This window comes from Calliphora vicina, chromosome 2 (assembly GCF_958450345.1).
Source record: "Calliphora vicina chromosome 2, idCalVici1.1, whole genome shotgun sequence".
In the NCBI taxonomy this organism is placed as follows: Eukaryota; Metazoa; Arthropoda; class Insecta; order Diptera; family Calliphoridae; genus Calliphora; species Calliphora vicina.
In genome coordinates, this window is record NC_088781.1 from 59,979,433 (window position 1) to 59,994,580 (window position 15,148).

At 30.6% G+C, this 15,148-nt stretch overlaps 2 protein-coding genes and 1 non-coding gene across 9 annotated transcripts in view; 1 reads left to right on the plus strand and 2 right to left on the minus strand.

The window, feature by feature from the left end:
• Positions 1-559: 559 nt before the first annotated feature.
• The window catches only part of Wdr62 (WD repeat domain 62), a 418,865-nt gene continuing 404,276 nt past the window's right edge, over positions 560-15,148 (minus strand). For 5 of the 7 annotated variants that reach the window (XM_065499583.1, XM_065499582.1, XM_065499581.1 and 2 more), the window contains 11 exons: positions 14,788-15,086; positions 14,567-14,712; positions 14,348-14,392; positions 10,178-10,289; positions 6,648-6,746; positions 6,402-6,550; positions 6,258-6,333; positions 6,113-6,196; positions 5,848-6,039; positions 5,619-5,784; positions 560-2,401 (listed from right to left, as the gene is read on the minus strand). In XM_065499583.1, the coding sequence (XP_065355655.1) occupies positions 2,242-2,401; positions 5,619-5,784; positions 5,848-6,039; positions 6,113-6,196; positions 6,258-6,333; positions 6,402-6,550; positions 6,648-6,746; positions 10,178-10,289; positions 14,348-14,392; positions 14,567-14,712; positions 14,788-15,086 (1,528 nt within the window). In that variant the 3' untranslated portion in view covers positions 560-2,241. The remainder of the gene's footprint in view (positions 2,402-5,618; positions 5,785-5,847; positions 6,040-6,112; positions 6,197-6,257; positions 6,334-6,401; positions 6,551-6,647; positions 6,747-10,177; positions 10,290-14,347; positions 14,393-14,566; positions 14,713-14,787; positions 15,087-15,148) is intronic. The other 2 variants (XM_065499580.1, XM_065499585.1) reach the window with 1 other exon arrangement.
• Positions 6,757-10,130, minus strand: LOC135950075 (uncharacterized). The gene has a single exon (XM_065499586.1). It carries the CDS (start codon positions 9,683-9,685, stop codon positions 7,025-7,027), a length of 2,661 nt encoding a protein of 886 aa, XP_065355658.1. The 5' UTR covers positions 9,686-10,130; the 3' UTR covers positions 6,757-7,024.
• TRNAG-GCC (transfer RNA glycine (anticodon GCC)) lies at positions 10,712-10,782 on the plus strand. Its single transcript has one exon. It is a non-coding gene; the product is annotated as a tRNA-Gly (tRNA).

The following is a 15,148-nucleotide window of genomic DNA, read 5'->3' on the forward strand; positions in this document are numbered from 1 at the left end:
TGTGTTGTGTAAAAGTGTAAAAAAAAATTTTCCCTTTTTTTGAAATGAATTAAAACATTAGATTTAATAATTTTTTAATGTGAAAGGGCCTTTGGTTTCATAAAAAAATAAGCATAAAGCCCTAAGTAACATAACTGTTAAAATATTACACATATACACAAAATTAGTACAGAAACGTATTCGTCGGAGCGTTTTTATTGGATTGGTGAATTTCGCATTGAAAACCTCAATATTTTTTATTTTATCATTTTTTTATTTTATTACATAGAAAAATGTAAGTTACGGCTTTTTGCGTTTCAGGTAACGATTATTTTTATAAGTTATAAATGTTTCAGTGAAGTTTTCTGTTCTATGGACAGTGGAATAAATTAATTTGAAACTTTTTAAAAAATTAATAAAGGTACAAAATATTTTAAAATTCAGCCTTTTGATTTAACATAACTGTGATATTTTATTTTCATTCATTAAAAGCAAAGCAATATATAGTAATTACTTAGGACCAACTGTGCGGATGCAGCTAGTAATTTCACACGATCATTAAATTAAAGCCAGAAATATATATTTTTTGCAAAAAAATGTATTATTTATTATATGATTTTTTTATGTAAATATTATTTTGTTTTTTTTTTGTTTCAATAAAATTAGTTGTTTTTTTTTTGTTTGTTTTCAAATACAATTTAAAATTATTTTATAATTATTATAATAATAATAAATTTTAGTTAAAGTATAATTTAAATATTAGTAGAATTGTTGTTTGTTTGTTTGTTTAATATAATATAAGTAGTATTGTAGTAGTAGATAGAGTATGATTAAATACATATAAATTATACATCATTAAACATGAAATAGTTTATAATTTAAATTTGATGTTGTTTTATTTTGTTTGAATATTTGTTTTCATTTTTTTTAGGATTAAGTCTATTAGTTTGATTATTTCCCACAAAAGAGAATAATTTTCAAGAACATAGAAACAGTGTTAAATTAATAATTAGTAAACACTAGGTAATATAAGTAAGAAAAATAAAACGTTTAGCTTTTAACCAATAAAAGTTATTTAATAGAGTTTACAACCATTTGGAGGCGTTACAAAAGGGCCGACCCTCAAACACCTTCCACAGGTTCAAACTTTTGCCACATATTTTTTAAAGCACAATTATAATTGTTGTTAATACAATTTGGCCATATTTTGTTTGTTTATTTAATTATTTGTTAAACTTAATAAACTAATAAGGCGCTGCATTATCGTATTTTCACAAAGAATTAAAATTAAATAAAAGATAATAATGTTGGACAAATATTTGCGTTTTTCTTTTGCGCAAAAAAAAAAAACAAATAATAAAACTAAATTATTTTAAATAACAAATAATTACTTTAACCATTTTATTAACAATTTATAGAAAGAACAAAAATAAAAAATAAAATAATTGAAAGGTAAGAATTTTTTTATTATCTCGTTATTATTTATTACTACTATTATTATTGTTTAATTAATTAATGAAACATTTAAGACTAAATAAAATTAATTTAAATTTGTTTAAACTAAACTTAAAAACTACACACAAACAAAATATGTAATTGATATCTATTATACTCGTTTCTTGCTGTTAACATGAATTTTGATTTTATAATTCTTGATTTGAAATTAGGTTTAGTTTTAATAATTAAACTAAGTTTTACAAAATTAATATAACAAAACAAATTAAGATTATGTGTTATAACAACAAACAAGCGTCGCTTTATTTCAATTCAAAAGTGAAAGAATATTATTTAGATATATGTATATTATTTTTGTATTAAAAATTAAACAAATGCCATAATAACCTTAAGGAGAATTATTAATTTTATTCCCTATATTTTTCGAAAAATTTTCCTTAGAAATTTAAAAAAAAAAAAAAAAATAATACCAGCGCCAAGTATTTTCTCACAATTCAAGTAATTCTCTTTTCATCTTGACTTCTAAATATTCTCTTAATTTAAACTTATTTTATTTTTAGTTTATTTCTTTTTGTTTTATTTTGTTAAATAATATTTAATTTATAATAAATTGTTTTGTATGTGTATTTATGTGTGTGTGTGTATAATTGTTTGTTAAATATTTTACAATAGTTTAAATAATTCACAAAAAAATTTTGCTTAAATTTTGTATATGTAATTTGTTTTTCAAGTTCAAAAATTTATAAATTATGTATTTTTAAAATTTATTAGTGTTTTCACAATATTCTTTTCTTTTTAATTTACACACTAGGAGTTATTCTCACAGTCATCGGGTTTGTGCTTCATACGCAGATTGCTTAATAAATCGGCACAATTATTCACCATCATCATGTAATCACCATTTTCTAAATTTGCTTGTTCGGTTGTCGAGTACGTATGATTGGGATGTTGATTGTTTTTATCATTTCTGGAAAAGTAGTGAGATAAATTATTGCAATTGCATTCAATATAAGAAAATTTAGAAAAAATATATAAATAAGCATAATCTCTCAATCAATTTTTACGACCAAAAACTGAACAGTTTACGTATACCCTTCACCAAAGTATGCTTTAAGACAAATATTGAAAACAATTTTTGATGCAAAAAAAAAATTGTGGCGAAAAATAGGTAAAAAAAGTCAAGGTAGTCACAGTTTTTTGCTTATATCTTGGCCATATATATATGTATATGAGCTGATTTTAAATAGCAACCGAGCCAGGACTATACCCGATATATTAATGTATAAATCATATTTGTTATTTGGGGCCTTCGGAAAGTTGATTTCAAAAGACAGACGGACATGGATATATCGACACCGCTATCAATAACGTAGAAATTAAACGGAATAACAAACTTAAATATACCCTTACCTCTCATGGTGAAGGGTATAATAAATTGATAGGTTTAGAAATTAACATAAGTACTAGTACTTAGTTCTCGTAGGGTGTTAATGAACAATTTCCTAATACTCACTCTGAAGGAATGGAATGTGCTCTCAGATACTTGTGGTCGAATGGTTCAATTCAAAAGAATAATACCAACAATAGTCAATTCACTTAAGGAAAAATCTCTAGTGCTATCAGAAGAAGCGACATTTCTATGTGAAAATATCGTTTGCAAACATAAATTAACTCCTAAATAAATGTATACCTATCAGGCATTAATTGGTAAAGGTAGGGACTTTAACCACGAATTATTAAATGCTTATTTCTGACAATAGGCCAATCATTGTAAATGGATCTCTTGCATAGTGGGCGATAATGGACGTACATATGTATCCATAGTCTCTTCTCGGCATGGGTGATTAAAATAGTTACTCTGAGTATTACAGGAGCTCGAAAGGGTAGAGCTACCGATGGACAAGGAAATAGCCAAAATATTCCCCCAATAGATAAAAGGCAGTTTATAGTCATTGAACCGTCGATATAAACCGACGGTTCAGAGAAGAAAAATTGCACGGAAGTGGCGTTTCAGTAAGAAGTTGGGCATTAGACATAGCACTAGACTAGGTATTCATGCAATATTTTCCAAACAGAGATATTTCCAGTGTCTGAAGCAACCAGCTATACGATCTCAACAAACAACACGTATTGAAACCTTGGTGGGTTCCAAGTCACAATAATATTGGAATTAATAAAACTGTAGATGGGTGAATTAGCTAAGCCTCGATGAAGACACATTGTGGAGTAATTCTTTGATGTGTATACAGACGAAATCTTTGTGGGAATCTAGGGCAATAGGACCATGAAGATAATACTAGTCATTAATAAAACTGAATTGAGCCTGTGGGTAGCTATTATTATGGGATATAATGATCTTGTATATTTTCTAATGAAGATTCGACAGTACGCGGATTATATTTGCAAATGTCGTGAAAAGAAATATTCGAAAACCCTTTAAAAATTACCCGCATTATCACGGAAACGTCTTAAATTTTTGGCTTTTTTCTTTCAGAAACTAGAGGTCATCAAGGGTTAAATACATGATGTTAGCAATACTTTTCGGAAAGAATGACTAAATTGTAATTTTTAAGATCATTGCTGTAGTTTTCTTATCACTCAACTTTTATCAAGCCGAATTCCCCAATAGCATTCAAAGACATCCCTATCGTGAATCAATATTTCACATGAAATATTTTCCCTTTTCCTTTTTTCGTTCATGAACTTTGTTCACGTGAAAAAATTCCCCTTGTTTTGAAATTTTTAGATGAAATTTTGTAAACAATAAACAGCTGTTACGAACAAAATTAACTATTGTGAATGAAAAGTTCATGGGAATTTCACGATAGCAATTTTCCCTTCGGGGGAAATGGATATTTCATTGGAAAAAAATTTCTCATGTTATTGCCGATAGGGGTGAGATATTTACTACAAAGATGCAAACTATTGATATGGGATAAATTCAGCCTGTCTTACAGGTCATCCAATGTATAGTTTGGTTGGAGAGGAGATTTTTGTTTTGCTTTACATATTTATATCTTTAAAGACTTGTCACTAAAATGTGGGTTAATATTGACGTTTCTCTAATAGTGCCAAATGCAGCCTGCATTTTGCAATTTAATGTCATCTTAAGATAAGTTCGTGGAATACAGAAACCCAAAAATGTATTTTAGCGACACCAAATTATACAGTTCTTTTATATTCAATAAATTTGTTGGGAGTTCCACCCGATAAAGTACAGGTTCAGATTATATCTATAAAATACCGGGTGACTTATCTCAACCCAAATTTTATGAAGCAACTATAGTAACAGCACAGCAAAATAAGATATATCAAACTAAAATAATTACTGAAACAAATTGTAAGTTTCCTGCTAACATGTTTCAAGAGGCTTGAAGGAAGTTTTATAGGCTCATCTTATCATTGATATATTAACTAAACTAAATTTGCCATTTCGAAATAATTGAGTTTGAAATTTTTGTGTTAGTAGACATCTAGAACAAAAGTAAAATTTCAATTGATCTTTTGACCCACTTTGTGGATGTAGAATTTCACCAAATTTTTACCACATATAGAATCAGTTATGTAGATTCTTATTAATATTTTCTTCAAAATAATCACTTTAATCGGATATAATATTTATAAGAAACAACTAATTGAATATAGTAATTCAAATCATACTTAATATAAGATGATCAGCTTTTTATTAGATTGGGAATGCATAAAAGGGATTATTCTTTTACTTTTATTTTATTTATTATTATTAGCTTTGGAACTAAGTGGAATACATATTGTAATTTATGAATTGGACAATAATGCATCCAAATTAAAATGAAATAAACTGAATTGAATAAATAAATCCTACAAAATGACAAAACAATGCTGGAAACCTTGTTCTGGAAACCTTGTTTTTTAAATATTAAAAAAAGTATAGATGTTTCATAGATTGACCGACCACTCTTCGTCAAGTAACCTAAAAACTGGGTGTTATGGGAATCCTAACTACAAAATCAAACAGTTGGAGTCTTCTCCAAGACAAGTGAGGAAAACTCTTTGTATGCTCAAGGATAACATACAGGGAGAAATAAGTATTAATGTTCTAGATCCATTCAATTGCAGCTTGTGTCATAAAGACATTGTACGTGTATATATTTTTTTTACTATTTTATCTTGATTTTTACCAACAATTATCCTACAGCACTTACTTATTTTGTGTTATATTTGTTAACATATTTTGTGTCATAATCACAGCATTCTCCAATTCTTTTAGCATCAAAGAATCCTCACAATTGCGTAAATTAGCATGCAATTGTAATACAGTTTGTGTCGTGGTATACAGTTTATTAATAACATTATGAACTTGAGATTTAGCTAAAAAGCAAGAGAAAATAATTACTTTATTTAATCAAATTTCAATAAAAAATAAAAACTTACGATCTCCATTACTATCTAAATCGGCGAATTCGACAGCTTCATAAACGCCCCGCTGTTTAACCACATTGGGGCTGTTAGCAACTTTACTCTTATGATCGAAAGCTAAATTACGAGGACGTGGTGGCACAATAGGTTTAGTATTGGAAGAACTGCCCTGAGTTTCTTCAGAGCTTGAGTCATCTTGTGGAGGTGCTGAAAAATGAGTAATAACAGACATTTAAGCAAAGTTGTTAATATTTTTTTAGTAAACAATTTAAATACTTACCATTATTAAAACTAGTTTGAAGAGCCCCCTTACGGCGGTTATTATTACCATTAGTTTTTGTATTATTATAGGGACGATTGGAAGCTGAAAATGTTTAGTGGTTAAAAGTCTTTGTATATAAAGAATTTATTAGAGATATTCTTACCAGTTGGTCCATTTGTCCTACTTTGGCCATTTGAACCAGATCTGCCACGATTGTTGGCTTCAGTTTCTGAATCACTCTAAAAATTATGGTTAAAATCAGTTTTTGCAAATGTGTATGTTTTTTGTTTTTATAAATACAACTTACTTGATTGAGTACACCCATTGAAGCATTTGCACTTAAATTATTGGAAGAACCTTTATTTTGCAGACTATTACGTTTACTGGCTGATCGGGTTGCTGAACTGTTACGATGAGCAGCTCCCGTTTTTTGGGAAGAACTAGCTGATTTGCCACCTGCAACGAAAACCACAGAAAAATGTAAATAAATAGTAAAATATTTTAAAAATCTGTTAAATTTCTTGAAATCTATAACTAGATACATTGCACTTACCTTTACCCATATTGCCCATATGTAAATCACTAAGAGAACACGCTCGCCGTATAGACGAGGATTCCTCCACAGGCATGGGATGTATGTTTTTGGGATTACCTATAAATAAAAGAAAAAACTCATTTAAATACCAATGAATTTAACAATTAAACGAATGACAACAAAATCACAATAAATAAAGTGAAAACGAAATGCGAAAACTTAACAGCAATTGAATAAAACATAAATGAAGTGAAAACACAAACGGCGATAATGTATGAAGTCCTTTGAGAACCCAATAAAAGAAAACCCATAAATGAATCAAAAATTAATAGTGCTATTTTTTTTAATAAATTGTCAACGAAATAAAATTTGAACTAAAACGGTGCTTTAAATCATCAATTATCAATCAGACCTGCAACATGCTCCAAAGAAGCCTTCTCACTCTCGTCTTCTTTTTCATCTTCATTGTCTGTATCCGAATCGGCCTTTACTTCTTTAGCTATTTCGACTTCCAGGCCATCACAATCTAATTGAACTTGTTGCATTAGTTTCTTATTAAAATTATAGGATTCCGTACTTTCCAAGACATCGGGAAGGCTAACGTTGCGTTTGATATGACGAGCATAAGCACACAGATCCGAGTCCGAACTGTCGGCTAAAATTCGTCTCTGTTCGTTTTCTATGTCTTTCTCAATGCCTTTGGCCAGCATATCAAAATTCATGGTAAGAGATTTCACATAGCCCCTTTGTTTGGTGTCACATTCGAAGGGTCGCATGCGTGATTCGGTGGCCTGTCTTATTTGTTCTAATTTGCACTCCTCCATTTCGATTAGTTTCTGAATGACATTAATCTGTTTGGCTATATTTTTACACTGGTTAGTGGTTGAGGTGTCGTGTGCTGGATTTTGGGTAATTTCCTTATTAGCCAAATTTTTCTTGTGCTTCGAGTCTCTTTCTCTTTCCTGTTTAATCTCATCGACCACGGCTTGCAGAGTTGGTTTAGTGTACAATTTCAAACTATCCATGGTCATATTGTCATGTTCGTCGTTACCATTTTCGGTTATGAACATTTCAAAAGTTTTCTCACCATAATCATTGGGAAGACTTGAACCCAGGGGAGGAGACACATTTAAATTGATGTCATTTAGGGGACAAGTGGTGGTCAGGGAAGAGTTATTGGCCTTATTTCTTTTCGAACTGGGTGTGTATTTAATTTGCGATACAGTATTAAAACGCACGGATATTTTAGGTCTTTCCTTTTGTCTCATTGAAGTGGCTCGTCTTGAGGGAGAGTTATCAAATTTTGATACCTTTTTCAAGCAACTTTGTGTGGCCAAAGCTCCCGAGCTTACGGACGGCCTCATTTGTCTGGCTTCATTGTTTTTCTTTTTTTGGGCTTGCAATTCTGCTTGCTTCTCCTTTTCAAACTTTTGTAAATTTCTCTCAAACTTTCTTACCACACTAGCTGTGCGTGAGTGACAACGTATATCTGAGGTATCCACTTCAAAGGAGCAGGACTTCTTTAAAGGTTCCTTAACATGTAATTTTTGTACCGCCTCAACGGTGGAAGTCAAGGTGGATTTTAGATTTTCTGGTTTGGCGGGTATAGGAGGTTTTTCCTTTACCACTTTCTTTTTAAACAATTTGTCACTGTAGGTTTCTTTCTCTGCTTGCATAGGATTCGAGTTTCGTTGCCAACGTTGTTGAGCAAAATCCGAACTAATACTTTTACTGACGCCCGAACTGTACTGTTGATTTTTATATTTGGATGTGGGTATATCGTCGGAAACCTTAGAAGAGGTGTTAATAGAGAGTTTAATAGAGGATTCTGATAACTTAGGATATGTTTTTGAGGTTGGTATAGGTTTTGGTGGTATAGATTTCTTTTTTTCGTTTGTCTTAATCTTTTCTAAATTGTAACTAGAAACATCGAAACTCTCGTAGGGTGAAACATTAGAGGGAGTGTGTTGGAGATGACGCTGTTGCATGTAGTAGTCAAAACTACCATAAGCATTGGGACTGGAGCCATATGATTTTGAAACCATTTGAGCGGCTGCAATTGTCGATGTGGGACCATGAATAATGAAATTTCTTAAACCAGCATGTCTAGGAATAGGTGGTTGCGGTTTGTCGACCATGTCAGCCAAAGGAGCACTCTTACAATCGCTCTCATCTGACAAAATACTTTCCATGCTATTGCAATAGCTAGCATCGTCTAGGAACTCTTCAGTCAACAAAGATTCTTGACTTTTGTCGACATTAAAAGGATTGTTTGATGTTAGGAAAAACGAGGCTGACGAGTGTCTTTGAGTCTCTAAGAATCTAGCCTCTTCCAGACGTCTAGCTTCAGCCATTTGGTCAGGATTGTCATTTAATATATCGGACAGAGAGACCTTACGTTCACATTGATATATTTCTTGATAGACATAAAATTCTGAAAATGAATGTTTGGGTGCAAGCGGCACATAAGGTTGTTTAACTCCTCGGGGACTCATGGCACCTTCGGGAGTAAATGCTAAATCTCTTTTCTGGCCCACAGGCAGATTACTACGTTGAGTGGCTAAATTTTCGGGAACCGATTTCGAGGCCACAATTTGAGAATGTCGAGTGCCCGAAGCATGATCATACACATCTACTCCTATATCATCTAAATCACCATATTTCTTGGTAATTTCGGCTATCATCTTCTCAGTATCTGCCTGTATCATATCCAATATAGTGCGAGCATCATCAGCATACACCGAATGTCGCTTGGGTTCGGTTATAATAATGCTTTTGCTGTCCGAAGACCATTCAACTTCCTCGTGAACCGGTGAAACGGGACACGATTTATAATGTTTTAAAATACTAGGTGTACGTCTGTTATTGCCATTTGGATTGCGTTTAGCTCTAGCAGCTTGACTATTTGCTGGTAGTGTTGAGCTGGAAAATGTTTTCTGATTGGATGAGGGTTTATTTGAGGCGGGACCCATAAAGGGCACACCGGGTGGTGGATGAATTTGATGAACACCCACATGATGAGGATACGGCGGATAATGTTGTTGTACTTGACGCATTGCTTGACAATTTTGTTGTAGCACTGACTTGGAGGCAGCGCAATTGAAGAAATACTGTTGAGGTTGCGATGGTAGTGGCGCTGATGGTGTACAATAACTAGGCGGTGTCCGATCTGCATAAATCGGCTTATCGCTCGTTGCACTAGTGGCACTAATAGACTGTGAATTGTCAATGTTAGGATTTAAAGCTTTAGATTAGTAATTTATGAACAAACATACACAAATAATAGCATTAATATTAAAAGAAAATATTTAAGTTTTATTAAAAATTGGGCAGCATGTATTATTTGAGAAAGAGGGGGAAAGAGAAAATATGAATTAGCCATAAGTTACTTAATATGTTTAAACAATTTTCTTATTAAATTTAGTTTTTATGCAAGTAAATACTATGCTAAAGCGATTATGATTGCATCGATATCTAACGCTATTTCACAAAAACATTTTATCGTACCGATATTGATTTAATATGAATTATATTTTCCTGAAACTTACCCGTTTTAGCATAACGATTTGCTGATGATAAAGCAGAACGGGAACCATCTAAATTGCCAGCCAAACTTAAATCTGAGATGCTGTGACTACCTCGCAAAGAACGATAGCCCACCTAAAAAAATTAAATATACAAAATCAAAACGCTTTTAAATAAAACTGTTAAATTTATATTAATTAAGTTAGGTATAGGTACAATTTGAAATGGTTGGTTAAAAAGTTAATTGCATTTTTAATATAATTGTGTTTAAGTAATTTATATATATGTATGCGGAAATGCCCATATCGTTTTATGGCTTTGTTAGGGTTAATTTTAATATAAATATTATACTAGTATGCAAGTATGTATGTATATGGCTTATCTTCCATGCTATTTTTAGTTTAATACTCATCTGCTGCGTATATATTATATATAAATATTTGTTATCTATAGGATTTGGTTTGTGCGCACCAACCAACCATCCAACTGGTTTGTTTGCGAAGACAACAAGCTCATGAAGTAGTAATGTTAAAAATAAAACTGCAAGAGTACAACAAGCATCGGTGGTTCAGTGGTAGAATGCTCGCCTGCCACGCGGGCGGCCCGGGTTCGATTCCCGGCCGATGCAACTTACTTTTTTTTTGCATTTTTTAATATTTTTATTTTAATATTATTAAAATTTATTAAATATTTTAGTATGTACTTCAAAATGTAAAATAATATTAAACAAATATTTAAAATTAATTTATAATTAGATTTCTGTTACAATAATGTATTCAATATTTGTTTAGTTTGTTTGTCAATGAAAATCATATATAACTAGTGTTTATAAAAAACTGACTTTTTGTTGGCCTTTTTTAAAAAACCGGTTTTTCGGTTAACCGACATCGTAAAAACCGGTTAACCGTCATATATGTGTTGAAAACATAAAATGTCGAATAAAGTAGCTTTAAAATAGCTTTAAAGTTTGTAGTTTTAAGTAGTCAGGAATGGTTAATATTAAATAACTATAAATATACAAAAGGGCTGAGTCCATTTTATTTTGTAAAAATTTCAAAATTATTATATCAGTCAAATGGAATTGAGTATAAATACGTTACCAAATATATAATACTTGTTTTAATTATTGGCTTATTAATTAAATTTCAACCAAAAAATGTAAATCAATTTTTTAATTAAATATTTGATAATTTTGAAATTTATTATCACCTCGACTTTCTGATATGAAACAGAAAATGTTACAAGTCCCAAAAAGGACCTATAAGTTGCAAACGCACTTTTTCTTGTCATTATAAGTTATACCAAATAATTAATAAAACTCCATTATTAGATTTCAAAAATATTTCAAATCATTGATTTTAGAACGTCTCTTCTGTATTATTTATGAAAAGGACTTTGTACAGTAAGCTAACGAAATGAATAATAAAATAAAATTTTAAGAACAAAACACTCTAATGAAGTCAAATTTATTGAAAGAAGCTATGTACATCAAATTCAATTTAGTCCCGGTCCACACTGTGAAACATTTGCTGCAAAACATTTGAGTTTTTTGATGAAAGGGGAAAGAGGAATGAAAAAGGGAACTTTGTTTTATGTACATGAAGTTTTTGTTGAGTATGTCATCCACATTTATTCGTTCGTATTCGTACTGTACAGAAATGTCAAAAACTGAAAAGCAAAAACTTCACTGTGTGGACACGAATGCTGTTTCAAAAGAGAATTTAAAAATGTTTTGCAGCAAATGTTTCACAGTGTGGACCGGGACTTAACGTTTAGTAAAATCATCACTATGTTTATAATGAATCATTATAAAAATTTACTTAACTTCTAGAATTATGCGGAATTTAATTTTTAATAGTTTATGCAAAATAATAGTTATGTGCAATTTATTCTGAAAATGTTTTTAAGTAAACCCATCGTCCCCCACTATTTAGAATCATTGTAATTCTTAAAAATATTAATCTAAAGAGGTTGCTATTGTAAATCAGCAGTTTTAGTTTAAAATCATACCAATAACATGAGATTTATTAATTTTAATCCCAAATTTTAAAAACCGGTTAACCGGGTGATAAAAACTGGATAAACCGGTTAACCGAAAATCAACATTTTAAATTAACCGGTTCGCAAAAAACCGAGATTTCGAAGAAAACCCGGTTTATCTATTAACCGGTTTATAAACACTAATATATGCCCTCGATATACACAACACAAATGTGAACGAAACGCATGCAATTGAGTAATTCAGAAACAAAAATTACAGTCTGTTGCATCTTTTTGCAAAATGTGTATGGTTATGGTTCCTTCGTTTAGGAAAAAGAAAAAATATCGGCAAATAAAGAAAAATTACCTTAGTGTTCTTTCAGTTTCGTTACCTCGTCGAAAAACATATGAGTTTTAAAAAATTCGTTAAAAGTAAAAAAATAACCATTTTTTACCTCTTCACTTGTAATACATATGGGAAATCAAACTTTTTTGTTTTCTTTGTTTAAAAAACTAAAAATTATCTAAAGAAAGGGGTACCAAAGAGCCTTTTTTATTCTTGACTCGCACAGATTCACAATTTTCGAAAATATATTCGACATATATGTACAAAATAGACTTGATTGCAATGGTTCAAGAACTTAGGAAAACCCATTTCGATGGGAAAACATTGTTTGTATAACCTCGTAAATTGCTATAACTTCATCATATGTATATAAATGGATTTCGCGGATTTTAAATACCAAAATTTTCGAAAGTATATACTTTATGGGCTTAGGAAAATTAATTTCAACTAACAGTCGTGAATACACTCAAAAGGACAAATATTTTTGTATGCATAATAATCAGGAATATTTTGTCTTTCTGAGATTTTGTTTGGTATTCTTTCTAATAATGTCACATGGAATGGACACATTTTTGGTGTTACCAATAAATCTTCTTTGTATATTCTTACTTTACGCAGATATATTTACAACTGTATGTATGTATCTCCATTGTTTAAGCCAACATGAAAATTAGAGCCAGAAGATAGATACTACTATTAAGTCCCTGGTTTTGAAGTCTCAGAGAATATAACAATCTAACTTTTAAGTACTCTATGTTTATGAAATCAAAAATAGTAGCAATGAATACAATTATAATTTATTCCGAGTTTATCACACTCAAAAACATACGTGTTCTTACTTTAACAAATAAATATTCTTCAAGAAGTACTATATTTATATGCAAAATAGTTTTAATATTATTTATTTAATATTATTTTCGAAAAAGCTACTAATAACTGCACCGGACTTTTGATTTTTAAAAAATACATCTTCTGACCATCAGCATTAGAATTCAGATAAAGTGAATACACTAACCTATTCTAACAACCTTTATGGCAAAAACATTTTCTGGACCATCAGGATTATAATATCTATTTGTTATAAGTCACTTTACTAAGTTGATTAGGTGTTCAAATTTGTAGCAAATAATGTAGAAAATCGTCTAATCTTTTTTTTAAAAATTTACAAGGACATTAATTTGAGACAGATACGTGAAAAAACATTGTTATATCATACAAAATTAATACTATAAACGATTTAGCAAGTTCTTGATTAAAAAAAGGCATTAGTAAACGATTTTTTTAAGTTTTTCAATATGATTTACACATAGCTCTTTCTGTTAACCCCTAAACCAATAGAGATATTCGAAAACGATTTAATGAGTAAAGTACTGATAAATAAAATTTTGAGCTTATGGAATAAAAATGTTTCTGAAAAATTATATATAGCTATTTTTGTATGAGCAGCGACGATATGTATCATTCAATGAACAAAAAAAGAAAGAAATATTATTAATAGTAGTGTAATTAAATTGTATACTGTTAAAATTACATTTTAGTACCTTATGTAAATGATAATAAATAATTTAAAACTATCGATAATTATGTAAGCATTTTTTATTTATCGATAAACATTTAGTAAGAAAAAGCGTTAATTCAAAACCAAAACTTTTGTTTTGACACTTGTTAGTTGGCACAGCACGTAAAAGAATTTAAAATTCTTTGAAATTAAATTAAATCAGCATTTAAATGTATTTTGTTATTGAAAAATCATGATTAAATTCTGTTAAATATGGTAGAAAGCTATTTTTGTTTTAAACATTTTCAAAGCGTGATTTCCATGAGAAAAAGCTGAAAGTATCAACTACTACTTGTAGACAGTGCTCACCTCAGGTATGGCATTTAACTTTTTAACACCATTTTTACGTGAACCCTAAACATCATATACACAAACGGACCGACAGACAGTCACATTATAAATATTTTAGGAAAAAATAAATATTGAAATAAAGTGTATAAAACCAGATACAAAAATAAATAAAAAAAAAATAAAATTAACATCAAAATTGCAAAGAAACACTTAAAAGCCTGGCGTCTGTCAACTTACATTTTCCAATTTTTGTTTAGCTTCATTTATGACTTTCAATAGCTCTTCTTTTTTAGTGCTGGTGTATGATTTGGTTATAGTTGGCGGGGCGGAACTACCAGGTTTGCCTGATTCATTGTTATGTTTGGCACTTATGCTGCGGCGACCTAGGGATAAAATTTACGCAAACGTCAATTAGAAATTGTTTAACATTTATTGTTTTGCTTAAATATGAGTCTTACTAGTACTGCCTCTTTCTAGCAGATTACCAGGACCATCGGGTAGAGCGGCTTGCAGAAAGCTACTCGTTGCTTGTGGTATACTTTCTGAACTGCCACCCAGCGTTGATGCCAATGAGCGATCGGCATTATCAGCACTGGGTGTCGAGCCCTCATCTTCCGTATCCGATGTGCCTGTGCCCGTACCAGTACTAGCTGTGTGTGAACCATTACCACTTAAGGTTAGGCCAGCTTTCTCGAATTTCTGTCGTCTGACAGATTTTCGCAATTCCTCTTCATTTATGGCGGTTACTTTGAAGTCACTGCAATTATTTTGAATCGATTATCTTAGATTATCATGAATGTATGTGTACATGTTTTGAGA